This window comes from Pseudopodoces humilis, chromosome 1 (genome assembly GCF_049639895.1).
Source record: "Pseudopodoces humilis isolate 2021_Gansu_Grassland_sample_001 chromosome 1, ASM4963989v1, whole genome shotgun sequence".
Lineage (NCBI taxonomy): Eukaryota > Metazoa > Chordata > Aves > Passeriformes > Paridae > Pseudopodoces > Pseudopodoces humilis.
The window spans coordinates 6,522,891-6,548,516 of NC_142200.1; the positions used below are offsets into that span (position 1 = coordinate 6,522,891).

Genomic DNA, 25,626 nt, shown 5'->3' on the forward strand with positions numbered 1-25,626 from the left:
CTAATGCAAGTATTGAAGTTTCTCTAAAGGAATTTGCAGACACTGTTCACTCATATTCAGATGCCTACAACTGAAAAAGTAACATAAAGTTAAGAGCCAACAGCTTCTGCTCACATACAGAAACTGTAGCACAAGGAGGAATGCTTCCAAGAGTTTTTCCAGATGCACTAGTTTCATGAAGACACTTTTCTTTAAAGTCTACAGAAACAGGTTTGATCTAATACTCCACACGAGCAAGCTACTTTTACCAATATTATTTCAATCTCAATATTACTATGCTGCTTTGATACTTATTTTCTGTTCTCACTGAAGTTTTTATCCAATGAGCACATCCTTCACAGAACTGTGCTATTTGGACATAAAGCTAACAGCATATGAGATGAGGGAAGAGAGTATTAGCAAAAAGAGTTCACCAGCTATTTCAGAAGCAAGCTTATTTCTTTCATCTTCCCGCACCCAAGCCAATTCAATGACTGCAAAGCTGAGTTCAATAGAGTGAAGCAGAGCTCAGTTCTCAAATACTGACATTCACATGCAAGATATTCACAGACCAAAAGGACAGCACTTGCTTTTTCTTGGGCTGCCCCTTGCCCATGTGCACTTGACAGGTCCAAGGGATGAAACCAGCACTAGAAATAATTTCAGTGTTTTATCAGATAACATTATGTCACATAATTAGTAGTTCTGCTGTCTAAAAAACTAACACTCCCCTGCAATTTCCTGTATTTGGCAAGTGCCAGGTAAGCACTTCACCGTTTAGATTACTAAAACTGAAAGTTGCAATGATAGCTGAAATCTCCTCCCCTGCACACCCCTAATTACAAGGCTGAGTTTTATATGTGACAATCTATTTCTGCTCCTCATGCATAACATTCTTATCAACATGATTTGTGTTTAACTATGAAGGTGTTTTTTTTAAAAAAACAGTCTAGATCACTGTCAGTGCACCCAGACCAAGAATATTAAGAGGTCACTCAGCAGGATTAGACTGTCAGCAAAATCATTATTTTGCCAATACAAATAAGAGATTTTAAAAATAGAAAGTAACCTAATATAAATGTGACAGTTCAAATATTTAGTTTTAAGAGAAACTGCTTCTCAGTTAAATACTTGAGGCACAGTTACTCAAAACACATGAGCCACAAGCATTGGAAGTTGAGTATCCCATATACTGTTTTTTGGTATATACTTGCACTACACACTCCCTGTCCTTTTCTCCTAAAGGAGAAAAAAATCACTGTGTGGTTAGTTTGTGCAGAAGACAGAGTGCTAAGAAACCCTCTTTCTGTGTTTATCAATCAAGTTGGCTGATAACAGCAATAAGGAAAAAGTCACAATTTTCTGCGTAGGACCTGGTAAAAAAAGCATTTCAGTAAGCACTTTTAACAAAACATACAGAATTTCATGGTTTTCTATAAGATCATTCCCATAACCAAACTTTTAAAGTAATTCTGTGCTTTTTTTGCCAATTTATTTTTTATTATTGTATTTTATTTTAGTTCTGTAACATGACTTGGCAATGCTTCCATGACTTTCTCCATTCATTGCAAGGCCAGAAGTTGGACTTTGATAATTCATGCAGGTACCTTCTAACTTGGGATATTCTGTGATTCTATGAAAACACTACACACTAAGGCTCTTATAACACCACACAAATGAAAATCAGCTCACTCACTGGCTACATCTCACAACCTTGAGAACACATGAAGCATTTCAGGTTTTTTTCATTTCCCAAAAATACCAATACAGAAGCCACATTGTTCCCATTCCAGTGTCCCTTTTTGACAGTAATTTAGATCCCATAAAATTCTATCTTGCACTACTTGACATCTATTGGCTTGGTTTGCCCACTGCATGTGGAATCTTGGCTTGACTGGCCAGAGACATTAACCAATAAACAGTATTAGGATCTCCTATGCTTTTTATTTGTTCCAATTATCATTACAAGGTTTGTTCCCCTCCTCAGAAATTTAAGTTAAGTAACAAAATTCCACTGACATACTGAGGCCTTACCTTTGTCTTGTCCCTCATAGAACCTTTTCCCAAAATGGACATTTTTGTCAGTGTTTCTTCCTGTAAACGCTTTAGGGAATTACCACGTGGACCCAAAAGTTTTCCCACAAAGTTGAACTGTAAGAAAACAAAAAAAAACCAACACATTAACTTCAGTGGATTTCTAATTGTAAATTAATGGGCAATGAGAAAATTAAGAGACATTTTGCTGAAACAACTTCTGGTCATAGGTGCAAATGATTAGACCATAAATTAAAAAAAAAACAAACATTAAGTGCAATCATATAGTACAATTAATAGAATGTCAGTGGCTCTAACAACACAGAAGTATCTGAACTCACGGATGACTTGGTGTCCACTACAGGCTGCCAGATCAAAGGGAGCCTGTTGATAAAGTCATCTTGCTCCAGCTAAGAGGAGGCATCGTGCCCAAGGCTTTTGTCCTGCTGAGGGACTCCCAACCACCCCAACATCTCCTGGAAAAGTGGCAAGACAAGCCATAGGAAACCCTGGAGACTCCTGGAATGCATGTGGGATAACTTCCTGAGCCAGGTAACAGACAGACCTACCAGAGGGGAGGTGTTACTGGACCTGTTGGCCACCAACACAGATGAGCTCACTGGGGACACCAAGAGGGATGGTGCATTGGAAATGGATCACATAAGGAATACAGCTGGGCTCCTGAACTTCAGGAAAGCAGATTTCCTGCTCTTTGGGGAGCAGTGGGATCAGTAGGATATCCTGAGAGACTGCCCTCAGGGTCTATAGAGAAGAATATATATAATATATAGAGAAGTCTGGATGTGTAGAGCTGGGGGTGAGGAGGGCCCAGATGAAGCTGAAACTGAATCTGGCAAAGGACACAACGAGTAACAGAAAAGGCTCCTCCAGATGTCCCAACCAGAAAAAGAAGATTAAAAAGATGTTACCTCCCACTGACAAATCACAATGGAAAACTGGTTACAACAGATTAGAAGGTTGAGGTACTCAACAACTGAAGTGACACAATCATGTTAAAAAGATAGTTTTAGGCAGAAATAAAATTGCTGAACAGCAAACAAGCTTAAGCTTTGTGGCCTCAAATTTATAAAACAGTTTGCAAGTTCTTTGCTTGTCCTTCTACTGCCATGTCACTGAAGAGCCAAGATGGGCCAATCTCCCTGTTCAGCTGGAGTTACTTGAAAGGACTTCACAATGGGGCAACGGCAGTCCCAAATCTCTTGTTCCTACGCTGGAAATGCTGGTGGAACAAAGGCCCAGCTGTACTCACCCTACAATGCAGAAAGTCTACAACTCCAGTACAGTCTTTTTCTCTCAGCTTTAGACAGAAAGGAAAGCAAGCATTAAAGGTCAACTAAATATGAAAATATAAGTTTATTCCCCTTACTAGTTTTAAGTTCAATTCCCAATGTAGAACTGTCATAATACTATTGAGAAAATGGCTTATAGATTAATATAGTCCACAGAAACTATTAAATTTAAGGCCTTCCATGAACCAGTCTTTTCTTAAATTATCAGGTCACATCAAGAAATTCTCAGGAAATTTCTTTAATTTTTTTTTATATAGGTCCTAAGATACAGTCAAGAAAAATATTAATCAGAAAGACTGAACAGATACAAGTAGAAATTTCCCTTGCTGAGAATATTCAGGACTCAGGCCACTGATGGAGTCCTGGGCAATTTAATTTACCATCATTTCAACAGAAGGTTGAACATCTGAAGGTGCAGACGTTCTCTAGAGATTCGTTTTAACTTGGACTTCTGATTTTATTGTTTCTGAAGGTATAACTAAGGAAAGCAAACAAATTGAAACAATTTGTTACAAATTTGAACTTTGAGAGTCAATTATTCCCTATCAAGAGTTGCCTGAAAGGAAGCTCATAGTTCAGTGTAGCTCATAGTTTAGCTCAAAATAAAGTTTTCATGTAGTGAAATACCACCTCATTTTTTCAAGCATTACTTAAGATTACTTATGTCTACTTATAATAGCCTTTTAAGCTACTGGCAACAAAAAGAAGCACTAACTCTTTACTGCAGCTATATTCTTTTAGTTAAAACCAAGTAGCTTAATGTTGTGTAAATCTAAAACTTAACCTACCAAACTTTAATACCTCCAAAAGTTGTCATCTTTTAAAAACCATGAAATCTCTAGTGCCAAAGTCAGACATTACAGAAGCTATACAAGGACTGCACAGATGACATATTCTAGACACATTTAATGAATATGAAAATGTATTGTCTGTATCCTGAGATCCACTGAACTATTCTTTTCTGTGCACTGAGACTCCAAATATTTGATTTGACAAGTCTGAAGCATAAGAAGATTGTGTTGCAAGTTGAAATTCTGCTGATTTTAAAGCACAGTACCTCTAGGTGTAGCTTAAAAGCACAAAGGTTAGTAAAATATGGCTTACAATGCAGTCACAAAGCATTTTTGCTCCCACATAACAAAACTAAAAGGCTTTGGAACATTTCAGTTGATTGTTCCATAAATAAAACCCATTTATGATATTGAAGAAATACTTTCAGTAGAAAACAGATTATTCAATTTGAGCAGGTACTGCATTTTGTTCAAACTATTGGTTTATCTCCCTTTTATATCAAATTGGAAATATCTGATCAAAGGTTTATTTTGAAATATTTCATAGATATAGAAACACTCAAAGTATCAGTCACTAACTTACTATTATTACTTATTCACTGCTTTCAATCAAATAGCAGAAGGACCCAAACCTAAGTGTACAAATGCAGCACACAGTAAAACAAATTTTAGTTACAAAATTAGCAAATACTGTTTATCTGCTGGTGTTACAGAAGTGAGTAAGCCTGGAAGATCCAGGTTAGCTCTTACACAAGATTGCTCATATACAAACTGCATAGGTGCTTCCCATGTTCCACTTTTAGGGTTTACTTGCCCCAAGAGCACAAGAACAAAAGAAACTCAGGTTTATTATTGAACTGAAGCTTATAAACTATATCTGAATTAGATACACTGGATAGTAAAAAATGGGACATCTGAGCAGCTCTGCCCTTGTCAGAGCAGTCACATTCAGTAGTGCTGGATGAGAATCAGACACGCCAGACTCTCCTCTTTACTCACCCCTCTCAATACACCACAATCACCTCCAAACTGATGTAAATACCAAAAATCATTCTCACCTTCACCAGCTTCAGCTTAATATGGTATTAAAGCAGTCACTGAATTCCAGTGCAAGCTGGTGAAGTTTTCAGTTCTACAGGACAGATGAACTCCACCATAGAGTCAACCAAAATCATGGATCACCTTTGTTAAATCAAATTGTCTCTGCACTAAGCCAGCTTCTAATGCATTAGGTAAGTACTAGTAAACTATGGACAGTGGCATATAAGAGAGGAGATAAAATCCCCAATTCAAATTTGCCTCTAGACCAGCTCCAAAGGATTTGGCAAATATGGTATCTCAAGCAAAATTACAGGCATCTTTGCAAAAACAGTATCAATATTCAGATTAACAGATCAGGGAGGAAACAGATAAAATGGGAAAAATTAGCATCTCAGCTACACTTCTAACCAAATATTGATAAATGGTACCCTCTGAACAAAATATCATCTGATAATACATTAGTTTGAGCAAAAGGATTCAAGATTTGAGAGGTATTCTTATTCCTAAAATCTGTGATCGCTGCAAGCACATCCTCCTGTACCTCTGGTTAGCTTTGTGGGTAAAGATACACCATACAGTGCAATAGCCCTTCCTCAAATTCCTGGGATACAGGATTTTCTCTTGATCATGGTGTCCATTAGCTGGCAAATACTGGTTAACTGTACTGAAATAATGTATCTGTTTCTCTTTTACCAATTATCCTAAAGTCTGCAACAAAAAATCGCAAATTTAAAATACATCTTAAAAGGAAAACATCTTTCACAATAGAAACAAAAAAAATATTATAAGGTTTTTGCTTCAAATATTTTTCCTTTCTTAGATATTCATAAATACTCATTTAAAGAAGCATTTTTTCAGTTATCATACAAAAGATTATGGGCATCACTGCATGGCACCCACTTCTTTAGAAATCACCAAATCAAAACATGACTGGAACAGCTGTATAGAGATTTGTTTCCTTATCACCACATCACTGCTTGACACTTTCCCCCGAAAACATTTTTGGAAAAACACAGTTACAAAGAACATTCAAAGAACATGATATCATCTTTAGAACCATTTCATCTACTATATGAATTACAGCCAAAAAAAAAAAGAATTAGTGCTAGTGCTACAGTATTTTTAAATGTATATATTGCAGAAAAGGGGATATAATAGAAAAAGTAATCCTTGTTTATCCCTAACCAAGGCAAGTCTGCTAAGAATGGTTCATCCAGCTTAAAATACTTAGTGAAAGTATAAATGCTTGACCAAATGCTTTCCTGTAAAGCTTTAAGCACTCCATTATTATTAAAGCCATAGAAAGCTTTCTTGACATATTAGTTTTCTGCAATGGTTTCTCTGTGACAGGGTCACTAGAAAAAAAAAATGGAAAGTTAATTAAGATTCAGGGCACTTTCCCTTAGAATGACCTGAAAAAAGGCAAACTTCAAGCTTTTTTTCTATTCATCTCAGAAAGTTTCTATAGAAAGGTAAATGCTTCAAATATCTATGTTACACCACAAACTACTCTCCTTCATGTAACAGGGTAGTAGTTCTTTAAACATTTATTCATAGCAGAAAGCTTAGTCAATTTTACCATAAAGTTGCTCAAAAGTTATCCCTGCTATTACAATTGATGCTTGTTCCTCCACATCACTTCTGGTTCTGCAACCACATTTTCTCATTTCTGCTTTAAGAAATCCTTAGAGCTGAGGTATTATGAAAAACTGCTTTCTAACTAGACATGTGATTAAAATATTCATCTCTCCATGACTTTACATAACAACAGCAGATATATATGACAATGACATTTTAAAACATGTATTTCACTTTAAAAGTTGAGCTAAAAGACTTAAATGGATACCAGTTCCACAAGTCAGTAACTTTTGAGAAAATATATCGAAAGTATCACTTTGGGGAATAACAGACCATTTCTTCCTAACTTCTGAGATTTACCCAGTATTTAAGTGTAGATCTATGAGCAATTTTTAAAATGGTAGCCTGTCAAAATGGAAATTATTGTTCCTCACAGTTTTGACCCCTCTCATGGAAGACCATCATGATTCCATTTATCATCCATGGAAGCTATTTTTTTCACTTAATTCGGAACACCGAAGTTCAGCAAACTGTCAAAGCAAAATCAACATTCTGAGACCAAACTACTTCACAATGCATATTCATTAAATGTATGGGAGGGGGATAACACCTCCCTGCCTCAGAAGTACACAACAAAACTCTAAAACACCTTTCACGCGTGATGGATGGCTCTTCATAGCAGAGTTGGGACAGATTCACAGAGTCCCTCCACCCACACAACCTCATCAGGACCTTCCTGAGGCCAGCTCACCTATTATGCCTTTAAGTCTGGTGCAAGTTCGATGATGATTTTCAAGCATGAAACAAAACAGAAACACAGGTTTAAGGGTCACATTTCCACATGTGACCCAGAGTCAGTTGAGATATTCAGCTGATCAAACAGCAAGTCACTCTAACCTCAATGTCCTAAACTGACAAGACCTCATTCCACTACCTGCAGCTTAGACATCCAGCATCCACATGGACTTCTATCTATAGGAAACTTGAGTTAGAAATCAGTTCTACCTCAAAAAGTTGGCCCTTTTCCTGTAAGATTGCATAAAAGCCCAACCTCTCTAATCCTTACTTGTAGTAGATGTCCCAGTTACAACAGGATTGCAGACAGCATTACCAAAGCTTATTCAAGCTTCACCTAAATACCTCAGATTAATTTCCGTATCACAGCACTTCAGGACTCTTGGAGGCATCTGCAGAGCTGGACCAAAGCTAAAACCTCTAAGACTCTACACAATCGTGTTTTCAAAAGAGGTGTCTAGGCCTGCAGTCTATAAAGGAGTTTCCACAAGGTTTTGTCTTACCAGGTAAGACTGTCACCATATCAAGACATATTAAATCAGGAACTTTTTTTACATAAGTCTGTAAATAACAAAGAAATTTATTCAAATGCACAACCAGCCTCAAGGAGAAACTGAGCAGAACTCCTGGGACTAACCATCTTGAGTTATTTCATAGCACAGACAAAATTCAGGTTGTCTTGTTTATTGTGTCACCTGTCAGGGTCCAGATAAGAAAAAAACCCCAACAAAACACTTTTAGACCAACTATCTGTAGCATGAGATTAAGCATATTAAATAACACTATCAAGGATTAAGACAAAAGCTCCCAGTTAAAGGATGTAACTACAGAGTATCACAGAAAGAACCAAGAGCTCTTAGGTAGGAGGTTAAGCACATCACCAGGAACACTCAGCTATTTGTGCACTAAGGGAAGGACCAGAAATTCAGTGTTTTTTCAAAGTAAACAAAGATGCTTAAAAAAGTGCAATAGATACTTTTAAATCTGGTCTACCAGATGCTTTTCCAACAAAACCCAGCTGCTCTGCACTTTAGTTGAAGAGTTTCTGCTGCACTTAACCTGTCACCTTCCAGGGCTGTCAGAGGTAATTGCACAGGATCCAGCCATGGGCTCATGAGAATGTATCTGACAGGACAGGAAATGGGAGCAAGCATTACCATGCCAGGCTGATCTGATAGAGCTTGGACTGCCTGACCTGTGTTGAGGCTATTATGATTTATTCAAGGAGTCAGAGTTACAGAAAAGTTTTAAAGAAGGAAAAGGCTATGTAATATACATCTCAGTTCTAGCAAGCTGTCTTGCTTGGGGGCAGGGTACTGATGGGTTGTTCTGTTCACAGACCTCTTTTATAACAAAAAATTAGGATAGGATTAATAACATATCAATACACAAACAGCAGAGGCATCTTTCTTTCCCAGTCATCCCTGGCAGACACAAACAAAGGAATAGTTTCTGCTGGGAAAAAATCACTTATATTTGTGGTTAGCTTCATTTTCATCTATTACCCCGTTAAGGATTTAACAATTTTAGTAACTTCAGCATTTTTAGATTTAGTTTAAAAGCAGGACTGTTTATTTAGGGGACTATTCTGCAAATGAAGTTGATGCAAACTTGGTTTTTCTCACTACTTCCTGGTTACCAAAATTAATTAGACTAAACCCAAACTGGTAACCCAATGATTGTTTGAGATATTTATCAAGTATAATAATGATTTTGTCAGCTCCAAACAGCAGATTCTCAGGTCACTAACCCCATAAATATGCTATCTCCTGAAAATACAGAGATGTCTTTGTTCAGGATCTTGTGCAATAGGTAACAGCATTAGTGTGGACTGCAGGCAAATGTGCTAGAATGATGGGAGAACTCTGAATTCAATATTGACATGCAGAAGATTATTTTGCACAGATTTCATCCATGTATAAGTCTAGAATTTCATTCATCTGAAACATTTGTCACTAACACTGATCAGAAGAAAGAAACCTCAGAAATGAGAAAAATATTTTAAGCATTTTTCCAAGGAATTCTCCCTTATTATTTTCAACCAACAACACATTTGCAGCAATACCAACACCTACCACAGGTAAAATGGTCTAGGAAACTGCATACCAGCACCGAGAACAGCAGTGCAGAGGCACAGAGCATTTATGTGCAACAGTGTTTCAGGTTTTTATGAGGACCAATATTTTCTGGTAAATTCTGCAGAAGAGAATAACAGAAAAGTACAGCATGGAAAGTATCTTAAAGATCATCCAGTTCCAACCTCCTTTCCATGGGCAGGGACACCTTCAACTCAATCAGATGGCTCAAAGTCCCATCCAGCCTGGCCTTGAACATTTCCCGGGATGGAGTGCACCCACAGCTCCTCTGGGCAACTACACCAGATGCCTCACTGCTCTTTTAGTGAAGAATTTCATCCTATTATCTAATCTAAATCTCTCTTCTTTCAATTTAAAGCCATTCCCACTTGTCCAATAACTCCATGCCCTTGGTAAGAAGTCCAAGTGGTCCATCCATCAAGTCCACATCTCTGCAGTTGAGAGATCAGAGTGATACATGGGACAGTGTCAGTGCTTTGCACAAATCTATGTAGATGACATCAGCTGCATTTCTCCCTATCTACCAACCCTGTAACACTGTCAAAGGAGTTCACCAGTTTTGTCAGGCACTTGCCTTAGTGAAGTCATCTTTGCTATCATAATCAGGTAAACATCCAACACTTGCACTCTACATGCAGCTCAGGGGAACCAAGATGATTGGAATAGTCCCATATCTATCCCACAAATTTCCACAAAGCATCTCTAACTTTTGGGCCCTTCTCTGAACACATGAAACAGAAATAGGACTAGCACTTCAAAAATTTATTGATGCAAAAAGACTTTGTTCTCCCACATACAGGCATTTAAAACTCATGTCACTTACTGCAGACTACAGTACGCCAGGACAAGGTTCTTAGTTTGCCATGTTGAAGCTATGTCACTTCATACAATGTATCCTAATTTATTAGATCTCAAAAACAAAACCACAAGCCTGGTTCTAATACCAAGTGATAGTAAATTGCAGTGACTGGTTGTGGTTTAGGGCAGGTGCTTTTCAGAGATATCAAGAGTACCTATCACAATTTTGAGCTGATATTCACCTCCCAGACTACTCCTATACGAGAAATTTTAGTTTTTTGACTCTACAGAATCTTTAATGAGCAACCTTCAACAAATATCCATCTATACATAATAAAATGGAAATTTCTAAGAGAAGTTGATCCCCCAAATATGATGGTAAAAATATCTAGGATTTTCTTCACTCTGACAGAAGAGAAATTCATGTGAATAGAGATAACCATATTTTGCTTTCTGTGGAGCAGTCCTAGTGGAAATGGAGGAACTCACACGACATGCCTGTTCTGCACAGCTGTTTTATTTTGCACGCCTGGATCTACCTGGACCTAAGTTCAGGCTTCTTTCCATAGCACACACCAGGCTTTATTCCAGTTCAGTGTCTCCATGGGTCAGAAGTACTGACCAAACAGCAGAGCATCTCTAGCCATTCAGAATATACAAGGGCTTTCCTACTAGCTATCCCAAATAATTTCAGTGTTCAGACCTATAAAGAAAGTTGACACTAGATAAAGCAGAAGTATCTTTCAAAAGGCAGTTTCCTTTTTTAATAGAAGTTTGCCTTTCTTGCCCCTGAACTCAACTATCTACATCTCAACATTTAGAAGAAAAACATCCTGTTTGCAAACACTGACCATGGAGTAAGGGGCTCCTATATTTTACCTTCCAATCTTTATGTTTCTTTATGCTTGTATATAGCTCTACTTAGTCATAAAGATGACTTAAGTCATAGTTCGAAAGAGGTGCACACATGATGTGTCGCCTTGCACTCACTCAAGGAATATTTCACGAAACTTTGAACAGCAGCAAGGAAATCAATACAAGTTACCCTGCAAAGGCCCGAGAGAAAAACACTGATACTGTGCAGAAAAAAACCCCAATTATAAAAGGTTTTCCTAAACAAGAGGAAGGAATGGTGATTTTTTTTTTTTCTCCATGAACAGAAAGTCTTGAAATTTCTAGTAGGAAGAAAAAGCCATTTCAAACAAATTTAAAAAATGGTAATCTGATTGTCATAACATTAACCTTAAAATTTTAAGCAGCACCAAAATAATAAAGTTCCAGAGCCTACTGAATGTTGCATAAATGCTTCCAGGCAGCAATATTTTAGTGCAGGATAATACTTGGCACTAAAGAAGTGTTAAGAATTCATGGTGGGCAAAAATATTAATGAAACAGTCTCTACCCCTCCAGAACAGACTGCATAATTTAGCCATCAAGCTACAATTCATTCAAGAATAATCATGGCTGAAACTTAAGAGGATGAGAAGGAAACTTACACAAATAGCTCCTTAATGGTGCATTTTAAGCTGCACTTCCAGCTACAATAAGGAAGTTTCAAAGCCTGGCATCAGATTCAACTTCAAAATTTGTTTTTCCTTTCAATATTCTGAAGAAGATCCTGCTATCCCAAAAATATGGTTCAATTTTTGCTCTCAACATACCATTTTGTGTGACCAGCACCACTTTCCCGCACATTTATTCCAACAAGAATTACTTCTACCTTAGAGTATCTACAGAACAGATTGCAGAACACTAACAGTAGTGACTGGTAATAGTTTTAAATGTCACATTAAAAGAAAGAGTTAAGATACTAGTGAAATATCTTTTATAAGAACTTAAATTTATCAAAAGAAAGTTTGGCTTACCTTAGGGAATTGTTTAACTGGAATCAGAACTTTTTGTCCCAACTTCATATTCTTATTGATGACTACATCAATATACTTTTCTTCTTCCTTTCCTTCCCCTTTTTGGAATTTTTCAATTTCTGTTAAAGAAAAAGTTATTTTTTCAGTTTAATGCAACAACCTAAATGTTAAGAATCTTCAAATTAAGTATAAGTTTCAAAGCTAATAATGTATGGCATACATATTATTGTGTAATTAATACATGCAATTGGTTATACAAGGCCAATAGAGTAAAGCACGTTTCCCTTTTTTTATATTCATGTTTATATCAGCATGCTGAATTAGCATTGCAAACACTATTCATTTAACACTTAGTATACATTCTTTTATATGGCTCAAGTGAAAACTATTCCTAGATACCTTTAAGCATGTTTAAATTAAAAATACATAACAGTTTAATATTCAACAATTTTATTCCTCTTCTATAAATAAAGTATGCAGTTTCAATGGTGGCTTTCTACTGTGCACTTATAAGCAAATGTCAAGTTAATCTTTCAGAATTTCAGGAATGTAACTGAGGCATAGAGATCATACCTAAAAACCTGAGATTAGTGTTCTACCAACAATGACATTAGGAATGGGATTTAGAAGTTCAAACCCTGGCTTGCATTACTCTATTCATTTCAGAGAGACACAAAACTGACTCTTGATTATACTTTCCTCAAAATATTGACTCTCCAGGGTGCTAATGAAAAATTGCAGATTTCATTTCATTAGAGAGGATTAACAAGGAGCATACAGGGAGACAAACTGAAGCACTTCTTGAGGTATTTGCTGGATTGGGTCCATCATTCTGGGAGCTGCAGCATTAAACTTGCTAGCACACACCAAACCCAACCCAATTCAGAACTGCCACATCAGATCTTCTTTGGGAATCTAGCACTTTTCCTTCACAAGCACCTCCATATACCTTGTTAATTTGCCACAACAAAAAACACCCTTCTACTCTACTCAACCACTAGAAATGAAGGACATTCATCAAGACCTTATAATTTCTTTACTGGGAATGTGGTCTTACGCAAAGAGGAGACTGTAATGAAAACTTGAGCAAAGAAACCAATCAAAAATATAGGCAAAACCAGCCTTTAGTACACTTTCAAAGGCAATCTGGTTTGAAATTAGGTCCAATGAAAACCAGAATAAACCAAAAAAATTCTAACTACGGAAAAAGATCCAAGCACCGTTATCAGATTTGTTTAATGAATACCAGTCCATTTCCATGTACCAGTACAGAAATTAAGATGCCAACATCTTTTTTATTAACTGAAACTTCCATTCAAGTTTTAATTTCACTAACACATAACAGGAAATAAACAATTTATCTAATTTACTGTTCAGTGTCTGAAAACTAAGAAAGTCAAACCAGCCTCGGACTATCTGAAGGTTTCTTGAAGGAAAATAATTCCCCACCTGTACTTTCAAAATTTCTTGTCAAGTCTCTACAAATTTTTTGATTCCTAAGGATTGTAGCAATGTAAAAATTCTGGAGGAGCCCTTTCAAAGCAACCTCCATGCTCAAGCATGTTCTTTGTTTCATCATGCTCAGTAAAAAAAAGCCTCCAGCACCATTATCCCACCAGCTAAAAACAACTGAAGGATTTTGTAATAGTCAAGATCCAGGTAAAAATGGAAATCTGGAAATGCCACAATTACAGACTAGGGAATTACAGGCAATTAAACAGATGTAAAGTTGTATCAGTTTAATTTGGAACTCATTTCCAGGTGAAAATAAGACTAAAATTTTATAGAGTGTGATGCTCCCACTCAGAAATCAGGTGACTGGTATCTTTCATACATCAAAGTTTCCAAATACCACATTCAGTTGTAAAAGCATAATACTATCACAGCATTCAAATACAGATATACATCTAACACCCCTCTTTCCTCATGTAACAAGGGCAGTAGTGACAAAACTCTGATTTCTCTTGAAAAACAAGATTAGTTACTTAGAGGTTTTTATGTTTTACAAGTAAAAACACAACACTAATTTTTAAGGCTGCTGTTGGTATTACACTATCAGTATAAACATTCAAAGCTTAAAATTGACCACAAATCTGCTGTTCTTTAGCAATATTTTATACCATAAAATGCTGATAATTAAAACTGTAATAAAAATACATCCATTTGTTATGACTGAGGCAAATGCAGTTGCAACAAAATTGGATATTTCTTCATTAAATATTGATTTTAAATGTTAGGGCTAAAATTTGTTCCAAGTCCGAAAAGCACAATGAAACTCCACTCAACATTGAGTTCCATTAATGCATTTTGCTGTATTTTTTGTGACAGAGCAGTTCTCTAAGACCCCCATGTAGTTCAATTGATCCTAGTCTGATACAAGACCTTTACAAGTTCTCAGTCACTGCAATTACTGTTACAGTAAAAAACTTTCCTGAAGAATCTAAACTTACAAAATAAAAGTACCTTCAACAACAAAGCCCACCAAGTTTTTATGAACTGGTAAAGCTAAAAATTTGTTTTCTCATGTTGAGTCATATGCTGTTATCCCCAAATACACAGCATGGCATACAATGCAATCCCCCTGCCTACCTAAAAGTGAGAACCACAAATTTATGAATCAACAGTGGTTTGAGGAACTTCCTAAAAACTGCCAAGAAATATTACACCTGGAAATGAGTTGTTTCAGACACCTCAGAAGCACTTAAAATGCACTTGAAGAGTTAAGCACAGAATTCTACCTCAGTAACATTCTTCAGCTGAGCCAGCTGCATAAATTCCTTAAGAGATCAATAAACTGCTAATTGTATTTCCTAAATACTTTAGCTTAGAAAAGTTATTTGAATTAGGTATTTGAATTTAGGTATTTGGTTGCAACAACGTGACTAATGCTAAATATGCTCATAATATCGGACTACTTTAACTAATAAAAATCATAAAAAGACCGTTCTCTTGCTCTAGTAGATACTGAGCTTCAAGTCATTATTAAAAGAAACACATTATTTACTCCAAAAATCAGTTCTACGCCAAGTATCTACAAACTTTATTGAACGTTTTATGCAAAATCCCTTTATTCTTTTACCTGCACTGTTTAAACAACTTCCTTTTTGCTTGAAGAAGCTACTGAAACCCATTAAGAGGCTGCAAAATAAGCTCTCAGCAAAATGGATCACAATTTTCCCCATTTGTTTTAAAGACAAATCACTTTACCAACAAATAGCCACAGTCCATTACCAAAGCAGTACAAAGCAAGATTAAGTAATTTTTTCCTGTTATGGTCTAATGTTAATCAAACTTATTTACGACTTTCTACCTCTTCATTGGTATTGTAGAGGACTTGAGTTTTGTATGAACGAAGTCCAGTCCACTGATCACAGTTTATCTCAGCTTTTACTTTTTTTTTATTTCTTTCAACTTGAAATCCAAGATAAACGGGAAATACAGCTAAGCATTAGAATTTTAACCATATCTGCACAGCTCTTGTAATTTCATTCACATACATCAAGCTTTAGATAATTAGGGAAAAATCATGCCAGATCACACAGGAAATCCAATCAGATTTTCAAGGTCAAATGGATAGGAAGATTTGCCTTTTCTTAATCCTTAGATTACATTCTGCACTGCTTAGCTATATGAAGCAATGCCATTTCCTAGATCACAAACAGTAAATAAACATGTGATTAAAGCTTCCCATAATGCTAGAGATTAAAATCTCATGTTCTCAGACCAAGGATGCAGCTAATGCAACAGGAATTTAACTCCATGGATTTTTTTTTCTTTACATTTAATCATAGAGATCTAAGCAATGATTAGTCCTCAGTTAATTCACCAAATAACAGTGGTAGATACATCAGATAATGACGAAGTAGAATTGTTTCATATTATTCTTCAGTTAGAATTAATCTTCCTGGGGCAGAACTACTGGAATCCAGGATTCCAGATCCCTTGGCTAAGCCAATATAAATACTTGTGTTTAATGCTGAGCCAAGTGATGCCCTATTTGTCTGTAGTAAATCAATATAACAAATACAAGATCAAATGTCAACCTCAAAGTAAACAGAAATGTTTACTGCATTTGTCCTTAAGGCAATATTTCCTTTACACAAGATCAGGAGAAGCAGAAACCAGGTCAATTTGCCTGCAAATCCTTAAGAAAGTTCCTACTATATTTCCTGAGATTCAGATGTCTTACCAAATACTCCATAATATCCAAACAATTTTGTACTAACTTCTTCCTACTTCAGATGGAAGAACAAGTGAAAAATGCAAGGCTACTCACGCATATCCACATGATCCTGGCTTAAGAGAACAGGGCATTGATGGAACTGCACTGCAATTGCACTAGAAGTAGTTTCTATATCCATTTTCAAAGTGAAGATATTCTAAGAATTACATTATCCTTTAAAAATACTCCTAAATCAAGTTGGTTTGAAAATTACTAACATTATACAATAGAAGAAATAGATTTTGCTTTATTTTGGCAATTTTATTGCCTTGTATCTGAGAAAAGGAAACATCAAAATTTAGACTGACTCAATCAAGCATGTTATACAACTACTGAAGCATAGCCCAATAGCAATAATATTTCTCAGTGACTCCTCAAACCTTCACAGTTGACTTAGAAAAATCACACCCTCCTCAATTCAGAAAGCTCTTCAGTCAAACTGAAGGCTGAGTATCTTTACATACTTCCCCTGTACTTTTAGCTCTTGAAAACTCATTGCTTTTCAACATTGCTGGAGACAGAACATTGAGCTGGATGGCCAGCTCCTCTGGCTGCAGGATTCCTTTTGGTTTCGCCTTAGAAAAAAAAATCAAAGTGATGGTAGTACAAAAAACAGACCTTGATTTATTAGTTTGCATTTTATGAAGACCTCCTTTAAGGAACACATTCAAGCTTTGGTAATAGACAAGCTCCCAGAGGAAAACGGGGACCTCCAAGTAAGTTGTAGCAGGATTTCAGAAAAAAAAAAGTTTTTCCCTAATGGAATATCAGCATTCCATACTGTTTATTTGGAAATTTTTGCTGTGGCAAAAACCATAACTTATCTCAGAAGACACATTTCAAGAACACCTACTCTTAAAAAAATATTACAACTTTCCCAACTAAGCCAAGTCATAGGAAGTTTGCTGTGCCAGATGCTGACTAATTGCTCACATTGACTAATTCCAGGAGTTCTGTAAAACCAGAGTACAGTAAAACAAGATGGTGAACCCAATTACAATTCCAAGTTCAATTAAACTGATGAAAGCTTAATCTCATTATTGTTGTAGTAAAATGGTCTTGATTCAGTTTATACACTTTTTACCCTCAACTCCTTTATTCCCTGTTCTACTAGGGGATGATTAAAAGTTCTTTGAATCAGCACCTCTCCAACCAATATTTCTCATCTTTTGAGCTGAAAACAGTACTGCACAGCATGAACCTGAACTAGAATCACCATACCAAGGCTTTAATACATTTCAAAAGACTTGCTGAAATAAAACCCACAGATTTCTTTGCAGCAGCCTCCAAGAGACCTACTACTCACTCCCTGTCCTCTTGATCAGCCTGAAGCTGGACAACCTTCCCAATTTTTGCACTAAACAGAAGAGGCAACCTTAGCCTCCTACTTTTGAATATCTTAAAACATGTCTAGCATAGTCTAGTTTGCTTCAAAGCAGTTTCTCTGTGAAGACATTCACAAAAAAATGCAGAATGTCCCAATTTCAACTGTATATAGCATGACAATCCCTCAGAAAAACACACAAGTTCAGCAACTAAACAATTTCTGATATGAGTAAATGCTTAGACAAATATCCTTTTTACACCCTCCAAGATATTTCCGAAGTAAATACTAATTAGCGTATCCTCATTAAAAAAAAAAAGAAAGAAAATTAGAAAACTAAAGTAATCAAACAAACAAAAATAGCCTCAAAGTATTTAAAATGAGGAAACTAAATATATGTGGAATGGCAACATTTAGACTCGTCCTGAATGGGTCTAAAACACAAATAAAAAATGGAACAGAATTTTCAATTTTTAATGCTGTTACTCTATTACTGCACCCACACCCATTTCTTTAAGAGCCTCAGAAAACTTAACCAATTCTCCTCAGCCAACATTTTAATCCTCCAAAAAGTCTTTTTAAAAATCACAAGTTATGCATCCATAATAGGTCCTAATTCTGAACTGGCATAGAAAATAATGCATTAAGAGCATGAATTCTGCATAAAAAAACCACACTAATTTGCTTCAACTAATGCATACTATTACAACAGTTGAATTCCGAATAATTGTCTTTCATACACCACCTTAATTTTGTAAAAGCAACTGACAATGAATCTAATTTCAATTTACAATAAAATAAGCAGTTCATGCTAGAATGATGTCTACAGCATTCAGAATCCTCAAATTAATAATAATATCCTGTTGAAGAACTCAAACCAATCTTTATTTAAATTGCATTCACAGGCATTATAAGTTCTATTTTACAGACTAAGTACTACTATCTGCACTGATCTGAAAATACATTTCAGTCACCAAAATGACAAACATTTTGAATGGGCTTTTTTATTTAAGCAATTCAAAACTAATTGAACACCTATTACCTTCACATCAAAAATTACTCCACTAAAATCTGTTTAGACTGATTAATATTAGCAGGAAGGTAGGAAGTACCACAGTAGGAACTGTCAAAATCATGTATAAGGTATTAATGGATGTTTAATCAGTCTTGTTCAGGAAGAAAACAAGATGTATACATAGACTTCAGTCCCATATCCTCAACCTACTCCACTGAAAATTATTTATCTCATTGTGAAGATAACTTGGAACAAAACGCTGAAGTCAGCTGTATGATTTACCTACTGTACATTTACCTACTGCAGATCTTTCTTTAAGCACCAATATTTTTAAATTAGCAAAGTCAGGCATCCACTAACTACAAAAAGTCAACTCATTTCTTTTGTGACTTAAAATCCAATATACAGAGCATCTTACACTACTTGGTGCACAGGACTCAAGATAATATTCTGTATCAGGAGTCCTTACAAGCAGCTGTTCCACCTTTTCTATTTATGCATATGAACACAGGCAGGTAGCTCTTACACAAGATTTCACTTGACATTTTGGTGAGACATCAAGAAGGGTCTATAATCTTTCTTCCTTATCATGTACATGGAACTGCAGAGTACTACAAACTTTCTCTGACTCCTCTGACAACTTTCACAAGAAAACATGTAAGTCAGATCTCGACTGAAAAACGGATACAACCTGCAGCTCCCAATATGCAAATATCCCATTTTAAACTATTGCCAAGGTGAAGCAGTAGCCAAAGCACATCCAGTTGTTGACCCTCAAAACAGACAGACTTGAGCACTATTAAAACCACACTTTAAGGCACTAGCAAAGACTGCAGTCTAAAAATCTGCCAGCAGATTCAAACAAACCGTATTTAATAGTAGAAGATAGCTATGCTAACAAAACACATCCCTGTGTTTTGTATAATTGATAGTTACACAAGAAAGTGTACAGCTGTTTACTTAGCATTATGCAAGATTTATGTAGCCGTCAGCAAGACAAAGTAGTGTTATCTTTTACTTCTCTAAAGATCATTTTTAGGCAACTAGAGCTTTGCCAGGAGCCTCCATCCCCATGACAGAAGGCCAAGGTAGAGCCTCACACTCTGGCAATCCTTAATTCAGTTAACATGTCATATCCCGCTGATAAATACCAGTAAAACACAACTCACACCTCTTTAAGTCACAATTTACTTGAAATCATCACTAAAGTAGGTGTTTCAGGAAACATCCACGAATACTGAGGGAGCTGGCTGATGCCATCACCAGGCCACTGTTTTCATAAGGTCATGGTCACCAGGGAATGTCCCTGAGGACTGAGGCAAAGCAAGTATGAGTCCTATCTTCAAGAGCAGGGAGGAGGATCTTTACCACGGTGTGGTAAAACTCGCCTTGATCTCTTGGAAGGTCATGTAGTAAGCAGCTCTTGAAAACCATTTCCAAGCATAGAAGGACAAGATGAGAGCAGTCTGCACAAATTTATGGCAGGGAAGTCACAGGTACTAAACAGTGCTGTGAACAATATGAGATGAGACAAGAGCTGATGTGTCCACCCCATCCGTAACAGGGTTTTTGGTAAACCTCCCACACCCCATCCTCATGTAGGCTGATGAGGCACAGGATGGAGACATGGACCTTGAGGTGGACTGAAAACTGACCTGCCTGGCTCAAAGGACTCTGGCAGGGGTATCACAACCAGGCCAGCCAGGGACCAGATAGCAGTGGTGAGCTCTGAGGGTCAGTGATATTTAATAACTTCATCAATGACCTGGCTTAATGGCACAGAGTGAAGTTTCAGCAGCTTTACACATAAGAGGAAACTGGGAGCGATTCAAACACCAGAGAAACACCAGCCTTGAAGAGCTGGAGGAATGGGCTGACAGCAGTCCTACACAGCTCAAAGGGAAGTGCAAAGCCTGTGCCTGTGGAGGAGTAATCCCATACAAGAGAATGGCCTGGAAACCAAACAGCCAGAAAGGATCTGTGCAGAAGAGGACCTGAAGCTCGAACAAGCTGAACACCAGCTGGGAAGTTGCACTTGCAAAGGCCACCACAACCTGGGCTACACCAGAACAGCACTGCCAGCACTTTGGAAGTGGTGATCCTTCATCTCATGCAAGTTTTAGCAAGCATCTTGATTTCTTCTGTTTTGCTGTAGAGTTTTGAAATTATTTTTTGAAGGAAAGATTTTTTTTCCAATCTTTGGTACTTTGAAAAAATACTAGTTCTAATAAATTCTGCCTCCAGCCCAAGATTTATTTCTCATGAAATACTGGAACATAGAAAGCCATGATTTGTAACCTGAAAGCACAGTAGAAATTAATGTTATTCACTCACCTTAGGAATGCTAAAACAGCCTAGAAAAACAGATATGGACAGACTCAGGGTAAAGCAGTCCATTGTTTTCTCGCTCCATTGTGCCTGGCTGAAAATGCACACAAGCATGCAGCTCTTCCCACTGCTTCCCAGAACACCACATTGTGCAAAATGCATTTTTCTGTCCAATAAAAACTTGTCACTGTCCATATTCCACATAGAATACCTGCTATTGCAAGTTTTTTAATGTTTTTTAATTCTTATATTTAAGTCAGTGAAATTCAGAGTTAGCACCAGACACTTATGATTTAAACTCACACCCACTGATCCTACATAAGCTCTACACCAAGTATAACCGCTACCACCAAGTATAACCTCAATCTTACTACAGAATTGATTAAAAAAAAATCTATATATTCTGTGGCATTGCACTGATGAAGTGAACTCAAAGTGAATGCAATCCCTGCTTAAAGTCTCAAGAAGACGAGCCATTGAAAACAGTGTACACTGTTTCTTGTATAATCTCTTGTTTCAACCTATTGTTCATAATTTTCTCACCTTGCTGAATTTTAAAACAAGCTTCCTGGTTCTTTGATGGAAATTTCTCAGAATCCTGAGACTCAAATGTCTGAAACTTTGTTTTTTAAAACAGAAACTAGTGAAGTGCAAGTAAGCTGTGAAAAAGTAATCTTGTACAGAAAGAACACAAAACCACAAAAACAGGTGGATGTCATGGGTCATAAAATAGATTAGTTGTATATTACTCTGTAAAACAAACAAAAAAATCACAAATTTTAAAAATGTTTTCATAATATTTATGGAAAAGGTAACAACCTAAAGCATCCTAAAGCATTTGTGCATTCTGATCCACAGGTGTAGGAAACAAACCTATGGACATTAGTTGGCATGTGTGAAAGAAAAGGGACTAATTCCAACACACCATCCTGGATTAGGTTAACACACCCTTAATCCTCTAACCTCAAAGCCAGGTTGGATGGGCTTTGAGCAAGCTGGTCCTGTGGAAGGTGTTTCTGCCCATGGTGATTGGAACTAGATGGCCTTTAAGGTCCTTCCAACCCAAACCACTCCATGATTCCTTCAGAAGGAAGGGACTTCCACTGCCAGCAGATAAAGAGGCAAAGCACCTCTTTTGACAAAATTATTGTAGGCAGTCCTTTTATTTTTTGTCACCCATTACAGTCCTGGGCTGCAGTAATGTAATTTGGCAAGAAAAACATACAAAGGCAGCTTGCACATCTACTGTCCCATGGGAAAGTGCTGCTTAAAGAAATTTGTGTGGTAATTTTATGTATGAGTTTCAACATAAATTGGATGTTAAAAACTTCTAGCATCCAAGTTAATTTTTAACTAGCATAGGGATAACATTAATTATAATGCATTCCAAATGCTCAATAGCAGGGAAATCCAAATTATTTTCTGTGTATGAAGACACACATTACACAGAATTAATGAATATTGCTACAACATTCCATTTTTTTTCCCAAATACTGTGCTATTAAACTTATCCTCATGAAGTTCGTTGAACCACTTCACAGAATTGTGGAACTCACAAATCAGACTCCCAAAGAAGTGTCATAAAACTTGAAATTCCATTTTATGGATTCAATCCAGCTCCAAATCATAAGGAAGGGACCAAACATCTTTCAAGACCTGCTTCTGCAGGAAAGCAGCCAACATCTACAGCTGCAGTGAATCTCTGCCTCTGCAGGACCATGTGCCTGTCCACAGAGCACCTTTCCTGAAGAAGGTTATCTTCCAACTTCCATGGCATCTATGAAGAAAGGGTTGGTTTTTTTTTTTTCCTCAAACTAGTATTTCTAGCATTCACCTAATAGGACATATTCATCTTTCCATATTTAAGAAAAAATGAAACAAACTAAGTTTTATACCTGCAAAAATATCTGAAGTAACTATCAACTTATGCCAGTAAGCTTTTTCTGAAACACACCTTACAAAGCTAAAATATAGTACAGTTTAATAACATTTATGGTATGGGTTTACTTGCTGTAAGAAACAGCTCTGACTCAAAATTCTTCCACAAAGAAAGTACCTTCATGTTTACCTTAAAAAGAACTAAGCAGTTCCTTCTGAGTAAGTTGTATTTCAGGTTAGTAAATTTGTTTACAGAAAGCATCTTTGTTCAGTAAAAAGTATTTTTAAAGGTCTAAGTTTCTTTCCAACAGACATGGTTATGGTATAACTGTAAGAATCAGGAAAACTGCATGTTCTATGCAACTACTCAGCAGTCAAGACATAGCAAATTCATTCATCTTGCTAATTTGTTTTGAAGACAGTTTAAAATCAAATGCTTACATAGAATTCTAAAATGTGATTCCTGAGTTTTACTGTAGCCAAATTATGTCATGTAGGTATTTAATGAATTAACTTTAGACACGTTACTGGTTTTAGTTTTAATCCAGTTAATTTCAAAATGCCAATTTTTACCAAACACAACTTTTTCGCAGTGATGAGTATGTGTGCTTTTAGGGGAATAATTCCTGTATTCAATAGTTTAAATAGCAGTTTTCAGTACATTTCTACAAATTACAAACCAAAAAATCAACTGCTACGAAGTGTCACAGGCACAAGACAGCTGACACCTTTAAGTGCAGTGAGACAAATCACAGCCAGGGAAGTTCACCTATATGCAAGGTGCGACAGCAAAAACAAAAATGATCATATTTTTAACAACAGTGCTGGGAACTGGCAGAAGCTGCTTCTAACCAGACAGCTGCCCTGCCTGTCCCCCACCTGCTTTCACAGCCCCATATATTCAAGTTTCTGCTCCTTCATCACTTCTGTCTGCCAAGAAACAATAAGAAAAGTGCCAACGCAAACTACCTGAGGTGCCATTACTTCTTGATTCAGTGATGCTTAAATTGCTTTTATATGGGAAAGAAAATGTTGATGCTCCATTTTCCAAAAGTACAGAAAGAAGTTAACTTCTAGATGTGGCAGAGGACAAAGGGAATGAACTTTAAAAAATACAGCCGCCTAAGAAATTTAGAGTGTGTACCTAAAAGATGAAGGACAGCTGAGACAGCAATAACCAATTAATAGGGTAGATTTTTTTATTGCTCCTTGCTACTAGAGAGAAACAAAACAAAAAAGTGAGTTTGGGAAGAAATTCGCTCACAATGGATACTTGCACACCCATAAAGAACCCTTCCTAGAGGAAGGATCATGTGTTACTAAGTTTCAAATCTCACTTCCCCTCTCCATTCACTGATCTTAGAGCAAGTGCAGGAATGAAATGCCACATACAGAATAGCCGCCTAAAAAGGCTGGAATGTCTTATTTTGCATACACCCAAGAAATAAAGGTGCTTCACTGAACTGAAAAATCTGACTATCTACTAATACACCTGAAAGGAACATTTAACCACAGGGAATAGAAGTTCTTTCTCCTGCCAACAGGAAAGACACATTCACAAATCCCTCTACCAAATCTGACATTTGAGTTTAAAGACTCAATCATCATTGTGTCACAGAGCCAGAAAATACCAGAAATGCTGCAATGAATTTTTGTTGATCATAAACGGAGCCACATTCACAGAGCTGCTCTTTTTGCAGGATCCCTTCCTAAAGCAAAGCACAACAAATTTAGTAAGTTACTACTCATACTTGCTATAACTAACTTCAAAAATACATACATAAGACTGAATTACCAGAAAGAGTTGTGAATGAAGAAAAGCTTTTTTCAGTAAATTCATACAGTTTTTACTTTACCTTTGCCTAATAACTATCCATTGGCAGTACCCCTTAACAAGAAGCATGAGATTAACTATGTAGCTGGCCAGGAGTATCTATTCTGTTTAATCTATTTTTCTGAAGGGGCCATCTGCTCTTAATTCTTCATTTTATAGCTTAGCTTGAAATTGCATTCACTATTCTGTTAGTATTTCAATTAGGTACATGTAAAATTTCTTCCATGTCAGGATGGCTGTCTTGAGGATGAAATACTGTAAGGGGAAAAGGTATTATTACACAAAGTTGATTGACTATAATTGATACAGCTCAAACAGCTAATTAGTCATCAATAAAATGAAAGAAAAATAATGCTAACATTTGTTTTATTACAGCACAGTTTGACATCCATTACTAACAGTATGCACAGCCATGTTTAAGGTACCAAACCTGAATAAAGGAACTATGTTTGCTTTCTGCATTCCCTCCACTCAGCTTTTTCGATTACTGCACAAAAACTTCAAATCTCAGCTTTGATAACAGCAATGAAACCTTTCCAAATGAGGACCCAAAAAATACCTCATACAGATTCTGAGAAGACGTATCTACGTGACTAGCATCATTTGCACAGACCTAGAAATCATGAATAGTTACTGCTAAAACATTTACTGAAATCCAAGCTACAGGGTGGACCTCTAGCCTGTTAATACTCCAGCACAGTAATATAAAATTAAGCAAAATATTCTGAAAGAGCTGTA

General features: G+C 36.6%; 1 protein-coding gene across 2 annotated transcripts in view; it reads right to left on the bottom strand.

Moving 5' to 3' along the window:
• Nucleotides 1–25,626, bottom strand: part of KHDRBS3 (KH RNA binding domain containing, signal transduction associated 3) — an 89,993-nt gene that overhangs the window by 51,900 nt on the left and 12,467 nt on the right. For both annotated transcript variants that reach the window (XM_088066058.1, XM_005516891.3), the window contains exons 2-3: nt 12,288–12,406; nt 2,014–2,130 (exon numbers count right to left, since the gene is read on the bottom strand). In XM_088066058.1, the coding sequence (XP_087922184.1) occupies nt 2,014–2,130; nt 12,288–12,406 (236 nt within the window). The remainder of the gene's footprint in view (nt 1–2,013; nt 2,131–12,287; nt 12,407–25,626) is intronic.